This window comes from Dasypus novemcinctus, chromosome 1 (assembly GCF_030445035.2).
Source record: "Dasypus novemcinctus isolate mDasNov1 chromosome 1, mDasNov1.1.hap2, whole genome shotgun sequence".
NCBI classification, from domain to species: domain Eukaryota; kingdom Metazoa; phylum Chordata; class Mammalia; order Cingulata; family Dasypodidae; genus Dasypus; species Dasypus novemcinctus.
In genome coordinates, this window is record NC_080673.1 from 117,024,727 (window position 1) to 117,038,093 (window position 13,367).

The window sequence follows — 13,367 nt, forward strand, 5'->3', positions numbered from 1 at the left end:
TTGCCACGTGTTGGGGCAAGATGGCTACTCATGCTCACCAGGGTTCAGGCTTTGAGGTTCCTCTCTTCCCCGGGCTTGCTTATCTCTGGGTTCAGCTGCTTTGTTAGCTCCACAAGGCCAGCTGTAAACTATCAGGCAAATGGCTTGTTTCTCTTCCCAGGGCCTTCTCTTTTCTCACAACTAAGCTCCTCTGTGTGCTTAATCCCGGGGCTCCAGCTCAAAGCTCCAGCATCAAAACTCCAACATCAAAACTCTAACCTCCCTTCTCTGCCATGTGGTTTTTCTTTGAGTCCCTGCCCCCTTGGGACTCCAGTCCTACTGATGATGCCCAATCAAAGCCTTACTCATTATTTAATCAAGTGAAACCTCTGAATCCAATATATTCTAATATGCCCAGAGGGACAGACCAGTTTACAAACTTAATCCAGTATTTCTTTTTGGAATTCATCAATAATAACAAACTACTACAACTGTCTTGAATTTCCATATTTTCTGCACATATGTCCCAGGAATTAGGATCCTTGGAAGCTGATTAAAGTCTTTACTCTATGGCACTTAATGAAGATCCCAGGAAAAGCAAATTTATAGGCAGTATACATAGAATAAAATGACAGAAGCAACAAAAGAAAACTGCTTGGGGAATATGACTTAGGAATCTCCCTTCCTAAGCCCAAGTAAGGATAGAAAGATACTTAATCTTGCTAGGTTTTAATTGTAAAGTTGTGTCACCATTGTGAAAACAAAGTCCATTTATTTCATACAGAGTATTTGTATATTCAATTATTAAGCTGATCAATATACTTAATGTTCTTAAGGAGTATCTGCTAGAAGTCATAGATATTCTTGCAAAGAATAAGAACGTCATTTTCTTTATCTTCATTTCCAACATATATTCTAACAAGGTTGTTTATGTATATTACTCACCTGCATATATTATATATGCATGTATATGTATGTATATATAATATATATATTTTTTGTTTTTTTATCTCCCTAATAAGAAGCAACAAAAGAAGTTCTCTATATTTGAGGATACTAAGATTTGAGTCTTCATTAAATCATTCATTTTATTAATCTTCCATTTTTTAAATACTTACTGAGCAATTTCCCTGTCAAAATCCCCCACTAGGCTCCTTGGGGAAAAAAACAAAACAAAAGAGATAATGTATTTGGAAGCTGCAAGCATAGTAAATGTAAGCCAAACCAGATCAGAAGAGAAGAGCAAATATCCAGCCTTACTACTAAATAGAGTGTGAAAACTTTCAACAAAATAGCTTCATTACAATGCATGAGACAAACCTATAAAGAGGTCCTAAGAAGTGCTATGGCAGTTCAGAGAGGAGAGGTTTCTTTATCCTGGAAGTAAAGGAGAAGACTTCAAGGAAGGTAGACAGCATTTTCATTAGTGGAACATGGATATGGTATACTAGAGCAACAAGTAAGGCATTAGCATAAGCTGAGATGGCAAGAGGACAGAAAGTATTCTGTGGAAAGTAACAGTTTGTCTAGAGCACAAAATTTGAGTAGGCGGGAGTTGAATATTTGATTGGAAAGGGAAACTTTGTCAACCTGCTCTTTTTAACAGGATGCCTTTTTTTGTTTGTTTTTTTACCCCCTGAGTCTTGGTGTGAATTGACTTATTAATGTGGGGGAAGAAAGCAGGAAGGATGTTGGTGTGCAGCTTCTTGTTACTAAACAGAACTGTGCATGTGCTCAGTTTCTACTTTTGTTTTCTCTTTCCATAGTAGAGACTCAAAATACTTTTCCATTAGTTTTTTTTTTTCCCCCTAAGTAGGAGTATGAAGTATCTGAGTTTACAGAGTACATGACAACTTGAGTAACATTAAAGGTACTTACAGAATTCAATGAGGATTGAATACAATCTATGAGTCTCAAAATTCAGGCAGCTAGGTATTTCAAGTAAGAGTACATTTCTGAGTTATTTTAATTACTATATAGGAAGAGCATTAATATTCGAGCTGTACATATATTCAAACTGTTAAAAGATTTTTCTTTTCCCATTAAATATACTTGTGGCAGTTTGAGATTATTTATGAACCCCCAAAAGATAAGGATTATGTTTGTAAACTGGTCTGTTCCTCTGGGTGTGACACCTTTTGATTGTATTAGATTCAGCTGACATGTCTTTGATTAAATTATGTTACGATTAGAGCTCTGATTCAACCACATCAGTAGGGTGTGACTCAGGGATGAGTCCCTGCTCCTTTGGTGGGCTGATATAAATGGACACTCACTCAAGAAGACACACAGAAGAAAATACACAGGAAGAGAGAGAGGTCCACAGACATGGCAGAGGAAAGAAATTTGATCCTGCTGTTTGGGAAGAGAGATGAGCAATTTGCCAGATAGTTTGCAGCTGAGCCCAGAAAAAACAAGCCCTGTGCCAGCCTACAGCTGAGAAAGAGGAAGGTTGAACCCTCACAGAGATTGCCCACCATCTTGCTTCAAAATGTGGCAACTGACTTGGATGAGAAAGAAGTCTTCTTCCTTGAGTTGGCTCTTTAGGGCCTTTTTGTAACTAAGATTTTACCCCAAATAAATACCCTTTAGAAAAGCCAACAGATTTCTGGTACTTCGCATCAGCACCTCTTTTGGCTGACTAATACAATACTCTATGACAGGGGTTCTTAACCTGTTTTGTTCCATGGAGCCCTCTGCCAGTCAGATGAACACCACGGAGCCCTTACTAAGTCGACACTACATGGTACATTATTTAATAAATAGATCTTACCCGCACCAACACGTTACCACAAGAATAATGTTCTTTTGAATTCCAATTCAACCTCACAGATCCCTTGTTAAGAACTCCTGATCTATGACCATAGCAAATTTTTTAACAAATACATTAGAGTGAAAAAGAATTTTGTATTTAAATGTTCAGTTCTTTAACTAATGAATGCTGGTGCTATTCCTAATGTTTACTCAGGAAATAATTTAAGAAGAGTTTGTAGATGATTTAGAAATAAAATGTATAATCTCTCTGCATAAGAGATTGGTGCACCAATGTTTACTCGCTCATCTTTCATAAGGTTCATGTGGATAATATGTAAAATAGCTGTACTAATACAAATGATAGAAATATTGCCGATGGGTGAACTAATTGAACTTTGAGTATAATTGTAACAAGGTTAAAACTATATAATCCATCTAAATTTGAGCCAACAATTTTTTTTAGGGGAGGAGGCAAGAAAAACTAATTTTCTTGATTATAGACCTTAGTCAACTATCAGCAGCTCCATGACACAGATTCTGAAAGGAATCAGAATATAAGTAGAAGGGCTCTGAAGAAATCCATTATGTTCACTAGTAAAAATCACAGGCTCTGAGGATGATGGGTCAGTAGTACCAGATTGGTATAATAACAAAGAGAGGTTTTTTACATTGTTATGCTACCTAACGTGATATCTGCTCAGGTGTCAGGCACAGGAGATCATAATTGAAATATGAATTTTGTATCTGTGCCAGCACTACTTAACTGAATGAATTGTGGCCACATAACATCTCTGGGATCTATAAAATGAAAAAGCTTGGACTGGATAAACTTTTAATTTTCTTTCAGTCCTCAAAGTAGGTGACTTGATCTTTTCTTCTGGTTAATTTCCCTATCTGCTCCATTCTTCATGAGCTCTTTGGATGTTAATTTTTATTATCATTTTCAACTATATATATGCATTCTAATCAAACCTTGGTGGGGGAAACATTAGCTTTTGAAATTAAATTGGTCCTTGACATCTGACTAAATAAAGTATATTTTAAATTCTTATTTCTACTCGTACAACATTTTATTAGTAGCATTAAGAGTCTTCATAAAGACAAGGATCAGTTGTAACATAGGGGAAATTTTACCTTAGCATCTGCACCTCGTGTTACTATGCACTAATATATTCTCTTTTATAAGAGGTTTTGTTTTCCCATTTTGTTTGTGTTAAGAGTCCTGCGTTTGACTCCATAAAATGCTGCCATGTATTCTGTGGTTTGGATACTTCAGAAAGCAATGTGACAAACCTAACTAAATGCTACTTTTAAACTGCTGTTTAGTAATCCTGAAACATTAAAAGAAATATTGAAAACCAATTTTGTGTAATTTTGCATAACTTTTACATATTTTGGTTTTTACTCTTTTATGAAGGAGTGTTGTCTGAAATGTGTTTTTTAAAAGGTTGAGCAACTTTATTTGGAAATTAAAGGACTGGAATCCTTTTCATGTCTGTTTCAAAGTGTGAGATTAGAAGACTCAAACTTTCTGCTGTTATCTTCTCTTTCCAGTTCACATTCTTTAAGAGCTGCTGGAGACTGAATTGTCCTGCATTGGTCCTTGTATTAAGTGATGAATAATTCAATATTAACTGCTGCTCATTACTAATTTTCATCTAATCATTTTGATCAGCAAGAACATAGAAATTAGAATACGAAGCCCTGTATTTGACTCATGGGCAAGTAATTTAATTTTCTTAATCCTTTACCTTATTTGGAAAAATATCTCTGCCATATTCTACTGTGAAAAACATGAGATTCTCAACAGAGCACTAATTAAGGCTACTTGGGCAATTTCAAAGAGAATTTTTGGGGAAATAGATTTGTATGAAAGCTGATTGGGTCTCACCTGTATAGCAAGGTGGATTGGCCCATTCTTTGTAGGGGGCAGGTAGAGAGATGAAGTTTTTAAGGTTTTAATAGAAAAACTACCCTGCACATGTTCATTTGGTATCCAACGTAAATTTACATTCTTTTTCATCAGAACCTAGTATAAAACACATTTTAAATTCTCATCCTTGAACAAATTATTATCCAGCTACTTTCAGAAGTTTAGCTGAGAGAAATAATATCTAAGAAAAATTAGGTGTCCTTATACTAGGGATGCAGTCTAAAGAGTGGTGGAGAGCATGGGCTCTGGAAGCAGACAGCCTGCATTCAAATTACAGCTCCAGCACATGCTAAGTCCATGACTTTCTACCCAACTCAAACTCTCCATGCTTTAGTTTTCATAAAGTTTTCATAGTTTCATTAGCATCTATCTCAGAGGGTTGTTGTGGGAATTAAATGAGAAATCAATGTAAAGTACTTAAAAGAGTGACACATAATAAACACTCATCTATTAGTCAATAATTATTACTTTTAGGGACATGTTGATGACTAAGCTAGTCTACGTATCTGGTACACTAACTTCAGCCCATGTAAGAAGTTTAATTATCAGAAAGCTACATACCAGAGTCTTAATAAAATAGACCCAAAGTATAAGATCACTAACTTTTCTTTAATGTTATGCCCTCAGGTTTGAGGATTGAAATATTAAAAAATAAATGAGATGAAAAAAAAATCTTTTTCATTTGTTATAATTTGTTCTAAGACATGTCTATATTGTTTCCTTTTGGAAAGGATTTTACTTGCAAGGAAATTTTTTCTCACCTAAAGAATTAGTGAGGAAATTAGTATTTCTATTAGAGTCTGAGAACTAAACAAAAATACCACTCTGATATTTGACAGCTTTTGACCTACAAAAACTGTAATTTCATGGTGCACCTGAGAACTTTAGTCACTTGTTCTGCAGAGTCCTGGCTCCCAGGGCTACTGCCTACCACACTGCATGCCTGGAGTTTCTCATTCTGCACTTGCCATGTCCTGGGCTAAGTGCCAGGATGTGCCAAGCTGGATTAGGGACTAGGCTGGCTCTGCAGGAGCTCAGGTCTCTGCAGAGATGGGTACATCCAGAAATAAACCTTGGCCCCAGGTACTGCGTGTAGGGGGAGGAGCCATGGGTTCTATCTGGAATGGTGCAGGCACAGTGAAGAGCCTTCATAGAGAAGTTGGCTGGCCTTTGAACTGGGTGATGGCAGAAGCAGGAACTAGTGAAGCTCAGAAAGTATGACAAATACATGACATGGCTTGCTTGTAGGGAGCTGGTTATTCTGACCCTCGGTCCTGCTGTCTCAGTCCTATGTAACGCCCTCCTCCCCCCACCCCCCGCTGAATACTGGGTTCATTTTTGCCTTGGCTATCAAGAATGTTTGACCAAAATGATGTAAGTCTTCATCAATTTTAACTATATTAATACTTTTGCTTAGCATATTTGCTTCTTCTCATCAGGCTTCTCATTATTTCAATTTTAGGAGTCTGAGGATAAGACTCTGAAAAACTTTTGGAAGCAAATATTGTTAATTAGTAATAAAACATTCTTTTCAGCATAGGAAAATTATTACAAAGATCAACTAAGAATGTATATTAAAGCATTTTGTAAAATAAATTTTAATGCACTGACTTTCAAGTCAATGGACATTTCTGGACTTCTTCCTACAACTTTAATTCTTCACAGACTCCTAAAATATAAATCTCAACTTGTAAATTTTTCAGATTCTCCCCATACTGTTTAGGATAAGAGGTAAAGCTCTTTAATAATCCAGTCTCCATTTAGCCACATTCCTGTCCTTCTCACCTCTCATACCTGCAGTTAGTTTAAGACTCGTGTAGCTCCCTATCTCTGTTATCTTCTCTTATCTCTCCATGACTCTGATCATGCTATTCCCTTGATCCTGGAATGCTCATCCCCACTATTCTGCCTAAATATTAGCTTCCCATTAATGTCCTTATTGATAATCTGTTATTTCTCTAGTTCATCAGACAGCCTAAATCACAGGTCACTCCCCATTGCTGTGATGCTGAAAAATACAACTCTCTTTTGACAACAAAAGCCTAAAATCTTTGGCATGGAATTGAAAACTCTTCCTTGTTAGATCTAAGACTATCTCATAAGGCATAAGAAAAGAGAAAATTTATGAAGGAAATAAGGGGGAAAACATTTTATAGACCTACCATTTTCTTTTAAGGGTATGTGGGGTGAAGTATTACTATGTATAGTCATTCCTGTGGTATAAATTAAATTATTAGACATTTTACAAAATTATCAGATATTAGCTACAGAAGTAATTTGTTCTGATAAATTCATAAGAATTAATAAAACATTAAAGCAACAACATTCCTGTTATTTACAGTAAGAAAATAAGTCTTCCCAGAATGGACATATTAACTATCTTCAAGTTAAGTTATATTAACTTATTTTGCAGAAAAACTTAAAACACAAATGTATTCCTCTGACAAATACAAACTGATTGAACAAATAAGTTTTAAAAGCATGTGTTAAAATGTTAAAAGAAAATTCAATATAAATAAAAATTAGTAATTTTAATAAAAAATCAAATGCAGAAAATAAATTCCTTTTTATGGGTGAGTTTTATTTAATCTGTTTTTTTCATGAAATATTTACTACTGTACTTTTGATATGTGATGGATTTTCATGAAAACAAAATCTTCAGAATGGAAACAGCTTAGAATCAATAAGAGAACCCATTATACATAAACATACTTTGAAGAGTATCTTCTAAAAGATTGCATCAGTCTCTTCTTAGGCTATTTTTAACACACAGGGATTCACATAGGATGAAATTTTGCCATTTAGCTGTTTAAATTAAAAAAAAAAACTGATTCAATGGAAATAAATGTTATAATTTTTAGGAAATTGTGGTAGGCTATGTTATAAAGTAATGTTGCTTTCCCTAAATATTTGTCAACTATTATGGAAGTTCTCTTTTGTATTAATTTACCCCCACATACCTCTAATCCAATTACAGAGTAAAAATACTTTTTAACTTGTGTAATTAGGGTTAAATTATCTAATTGTTAGGCCTAAGGAGAGAGTTAAGCAGTAGAATTTGGTAAAACAACAGAAGAGGGTGTCCCTGTGTCCCTTTTGTCTCCCCAGCTACTTCTGATGGTGAGTAGTAGCCCAGAATTATATGCTGAACTATCTATTCCTCTGAAAGACTGCCAATGCATTTCTCTTTTAAGGTGTACAAGGCAAAAGGAAACCTTCATTATTTATTTTATAGCATCGTATATGTGTGTATATAAAAACAATTTCTACACTTAATTTCAGGCCTCAGCTGGCTGGAAGAATTTGAAGAAACTTTAATCAACTAAGAATTTTTGCCTGTCAACCATAGCATATTTCACAAGAATTGTAAAATTATCTAAATTTTTAGAGAAAATTCTGTTCATGTTAAACCATCTTAAACAAGTCTTTCTTCAAAAAATACTAGTGTTACTCCTTTGGCTTGTAAGGAAAATCCAAAGGAAGGCAATTCAAAGCTATGTACAAGACTGTGTGGGTTCCCTCAGTACAAATGTCATGGCTACTGAGACCAAGAGGAAGCTGAACAAGTCTACCATGAAACACTCGCTGGTTGAATCAATCATTTTTGATTTGATCTGGTGTATTTTATGTAGCCTAAAATTTGATAGTCACAAACAATTCTGGCAATTAAAACAGAGAACCCAAAATAATGACTTGGTAATTGACATCATCTATCTCATTTTTCACTGTGAGTAGGAGGTTTGGGAGGAAAAAGGTAAGCTTGCTTGTGCTGACCTATGACATGTGCTTGACCAGGGTCTTCAGTGGATGAGGAGTCTGATTCATGTTTCCTCCCTTCAGGACTTCTATTTAAACTTGCAACAGACTTTGAACTAAAGGGGAAAAGGAAGGTAGGAGGGGGAAGTGTCAATGTAAAAAAAATGTTGACAATACTTAAATGTTTAAACAAAAACACATGTATGAAATGTGGAATTCACAAATATGCAGTTTGGGTTAGTTAATAAGGTTCTTACTTATTAAGTTTTGTGAATCCTGCCAAAGATTCTGTATCAGCTTTTGCCATCTGGTGAAATGGTTTTCCCACTGACTCCTCAATGGTTAGTGGTAGGGATTCCTTGTTAACAATGACATTTTTCCGATGAGGAGAGAGAGAGGACTGACTGAGATCATGGTATGATTTACTCATTCCTCTAGGCTTTTCCTCCCATGAAGCTTTGTCACTCTTCTCTTTTGCACTGTTGTGCAATGGCTGGTAAAGCGACAGCTCTGAGCAGGATAGCCTCTTCAGAATCTCAGCTTGAATTGACAGAGGTCGAGCGGCAAGTTTGTTCAGTGTGCTGCTGGCCAGACTGCCAGTGCTGACTGCTCGTCCCACATTAAATCCTCTAACGGACTCTGCTTGGAGATTCGGGTTCCTAAACGAAGCTCTCTCTACAAGGAAATAGGATTGCTTTACATGATGGGAACACTTTGGTACCTTTATGAGAAAAGTTATTAATAAATGAAACACAGCATGCAGGTTTTAATCATTTTGTTTGTCAGCATAAGTAGGTAGCTTTCAAAGTGTGGAAATCAAAGATTTTGAAAATGAGGTTTGGAAGTGGGTATAGCTCAGTGTTTGAGTGCCTGCTTCTCATGTACAAGGTCCTGGGTTCAATCCCTGGTACCTTCTAAAAAAAAAAGCAAAAACAAAAACAAAAGAACTTTGAAAATTCTGGTTTTCATACCATATCTCCATCCTTTAAGCATGCTTACAGCAATGGCTTAGTCATTTCTTATTTCATCTTATGATTCTCTTGTATCTAAATGTTTGGGAGTTCAGGCTTGCCAATTATGGGTTTCAGGTAGAAATGAGACTAACATTTGACAGAGAAATTTTCAATGCTACTAGTGTCTCTGCTAGCATATGAGCAAAGCAAGGCTGGGGAGGTGGAAAGGAGAAACATGGATGGACCAACATGGTGAATACATGTCTGAAAAAGAAGCTGTTCAGAGGAAAGTTTTACCCAGAGAAAAAGATCTGGACTATTATATTAAAAAAAAAAAAATACACACACAAAAAACTTAAGGCAGACTATAGTGATGGTTTTACGTATCTGTGAATAGTCTAAAAATCATTGAATTGTATACTTTAAAAGGGTAAATTGTATGGTATGTGAATTATATCTCAACAAAGCAGTTACACAAAAAATGCTGACAGCAATTTTTCTGTTATTGTTATTTCACTACTGTCACCAAACCCATCTTCCCAGCTTCTTATCTTGGTGTGTCCATGATTTAGCTGAGGCACAAGAGCCATAGGAGAATCAAATACTACTTACCTTCTCTCATTTTTGGTTTCTGTTATGAGGGAGCTAGGAATCTCTTTATGCTTAAATTCCTTTTACTCCTAAATATGCACCCAAAATCTTCTTTTAGGGGCTAAATTTAGAGATAATTTATACCAAGTGCTTGGCTATTCCAATTTGTGGAAACCCTTGTCAGCATTATTTGAACATTTACGGTTATAACAGGAAAAACTGCATCATAATTTTAGATAACCAAATCCTTTCATGTAAAAAAAAGAACCAGGAGCAAAGAATTTCAAATGATTTAGCTATTCACGCATTAGTTACCCACAAACCAACCTCTTTGGTCCCTCTGGGAAGTAGCAGCCCTGTTGTTGCACTCTATAAGGAATACAGCTTAACCATTATGTAAAACAGCTGGGAAAACTTCCTTTTAAAAAGAAAGTGTCAAATGATCACTGACATATCTTTTTAGATTCTGTTTCATCTCTTTTTTAATTCCCAGGAGTATTAACAATCAATATTTCATCTTAGGCAGAAACAGGTAGTAAAACATTAAAGATTTTAATATTCATGTATCCAAATGAAGTTTCAACTAATAATCACTCTTCACCACCAGGAAAATTTAAACATCAATGTTCTTTCTCTGAAGTACATGTGGACACAAAGTTAAAACATGATACTAAAAAAAGACCTTGGTTTAAATTACCAGGAATCATCTTTAATAAAATATATCATTTTATTGATCAGATAACACCATTTCTATTATTTCACTTTGGGAGCAGCTTTTAACCAAAGAAGCAAGCCTGAGTCTCACACAGATTCAAATACCAGGAATGCCTTTACACTCACTAGATTTCTTCACCCTTATGGACAAAGTAACCAAACTCTGTCAGGAATACAAGCAGTCATTTCAGTTTAGGCTAATTCGGCTTTGTGACCCTATTAGGGATTATACTACTCAATTCCATTGATAGCCCACTTCTGAGTTAAGGCTTAAAATAATGCATACATTCATGGGATGGCATCATAAACTATCCACTTATCTGGTCTATCTTATTGCCTGCTTTTTAACCAGAAAGGACTCAGATATGAACCATCAGTATGGGAAAGGATATTAAAATAAGCCTGCATCCTACTACCAATGTTTCACATTTGAACTCAAAGGCTTGCTAGTGCTACACTCAGGCTGTAATCCATACTTTTGAAACTCTGCTTCTGCTCTCAGTCACTCCCTTGTACCATTTCATACCTCCTCAAAATCTTAATTGTATAGTCTTCTGAGGAGAGGACTATCACTTATTTCTGTTATCCAACATCATATAGCATAATGTCTTACAAAAAGTAGGTGTCCAATAATAATAAAAAAAACGAATATTAATTTTATTAAAGCTAAATAAATGCAAATTAGCTCTTTGGAAACTCATCAAATAGAAAGAGTACTGGATTAGGGATGAAGAGATCAGGGTTCCAGCCTAGTTGACCTCTAACTAGCTATGAGGTGAGGCAAAACACTTGTCTATTCTCAACCTGTTACCTCATCAAAGAAATTTGAACTTAATGGGCTCTAAGGATCCTTCTAGCATAAGGATTTTGACTCTAAAGCAGCAGCCTACATTTGTCAACCCATCAGCCTCCTACCGATGGCCCCAATTCTTTTCACTTGTCTAAGTACACAGTAAGTAGGCAGATAGCTACTTCTAAGTCAATTCTAAGTAGGAAATAATTCCTTTGAAAGTTTGAAAAATACTGGGAAAAGACGCAGATAATACCATTAATTTAATTTAACTTTCAAGGGTATATAGGTGTTCTGATCCTAGAGGAAGACTTGTGAGAAAAGTAGAGCATCTCCATTTCATGGATGAAGAAACTGAGACTCCAAAGTCAGTTTCTTTCCTAAGGTCATTCAACTAGTATTAGTAGTGAGAAGTAGTAGTAGTAGTAGTAGTAGTAGTAGTAGTGGTGGTGAAAGCAATGTTGATGATAGGGAAGATAATAAAGACTATTTATTGAATACTTACTCTGTGTCAAGTATTTTTCTAAGTGTTTTACATGATGTTGGTATCATCGTTATGATAATCATTTTACAGTTGGGGAAACTAAAGCAGAAAGTTTCAAGGTTTCAAGGCTTATTAGGAATAGACCAGGATTTGAAATCTGGTAGCCTTGCTCCAGAGCTTATGCTCTTAACTATTAATACTACACTGTATTGTTTGTCAGTATAAGAAATATTAAGGATGAAAGGCTGGTTTCATACTTTTATCTTCTCACTCTTTTCATATAACATACTATATCACATCTAGGATGATGTATCCTTCAATTATTTGATTCTGGTTTGTATTAAATAGAATATTAGTCCAAGTAGGAACGTTGATAACTCTGGTAATTCTGATATTACTATACTTTGAAAATACATAAGAGTATACATAATGTTTAGTAGAGCAAAGCAAGAAAAGAAAAGGAATAATGAGATTACAGAAGTGGTTATCATATTTTAGCACGCATAAACCTCATTACTGAGGAAAGTCTGTCAAAATGCAGATTCCTTCAGGATGCAATTTCCAAAAACTATGATTCTCTGAGTTCCAGGTAGGTTCCTGGAATCTTCATTTTTAATAACCATACAGCCCCATCTTGATTCTGAAAGGTTCGAGAAACATATATTCATATGATTTCTATCACCCCCAGTCTGATCATAAGGGGAAATATTTTTTAAGATTTCAGAATGTGAGAAAGTTCAGATAAAGAATTCATAGGACTCTTCTGCACAAGGTCAACAATGCTATTCAAACACTTTCTTTTTTTTTAAACCAAATTCTTCAAAGTATTTCACTTAAGTCTGTAAGAATTTACTATGCAGAACTGGATTCCGGATAACCTTAACCTCTACTTATGGTCTTGCGGAATAAGCTTTAAATATTTCAGTTCTCACAGGGATATTTTTTCAGAGCCGTGTGAGTTTCAGAAGCTGACCCCTTTCAGAAGAAACTGAAACCACTCTCCTGACTATACTGGGTACTGTAGTTATATATCTCAATCTCAAAGCAGAGATGCACCCAAGTAAAACTAACAGGTGGTAACGCTGCCAGCCACAATGCCCCATCAATGTATCTTCCATGTCCTGGGTGCATACTGTATCCCATCTCCACCCCCTCTTATTTCCCTTGTAATTTCTCTCATTTGGAAAGCCCTTCCATATATCTTCAAACTACTTAAATTATTTTTGTGTGTCCTTCAAACTCCAATTCAAGTGCCACTTCTCAAGTACTCTAGCCCTTGATCTTCCTCTCCTTTTATGATATAGATGATAGAATCTATATATTTTCCTGTTATTAAAATCTTGAACCTCTATTGTGTATTGTGTTTCATGTATGGTGGTCTTACCTTTCCAAACAGTAAGTTAACTGTGGGTA

The 13,367-nt window shown here is 35.5% G+C and overlaps 1 protein-coding gene across 16 annotated transcripts in view; it reads right to left on the minus strand.

Annotated features, from left to right (window-relative positions):
- Nucleotides 1-13,367, minus strand: part of PTPN13 (protein tyrosine phosphatase non-receptor type 13) — a 212,160-nt gene that overhangs the window by 61,289 nt on the left and 137,504 nt on the right. For 9 of the 16 annotated variants that reach the window (XM_058295887.1, XM_058295896.1, XM_058295900.2 and 6 more), the window contains 2 exons: nucleotides 8,680-9,097; nucleotides 8,441-8,538 (listed from right to left, as the gene is read on the minus strand). The exons of the other annotated variants lie outside the window; for them this stretch is intronic. In XM_058295887.1, coding sequence (XP_058151870.1) covers nucleotides 8,441-8,538; nucleotides 8,680-9,097 — 516 coding nt within the window. The remainder of the gene's footprint in view (nucleotides 1-8,440; nucleotides 8,539-8,679; nucleotides 9,098-13,367) is intronic. 16 annotated transcript variants of the gene reach the window in all.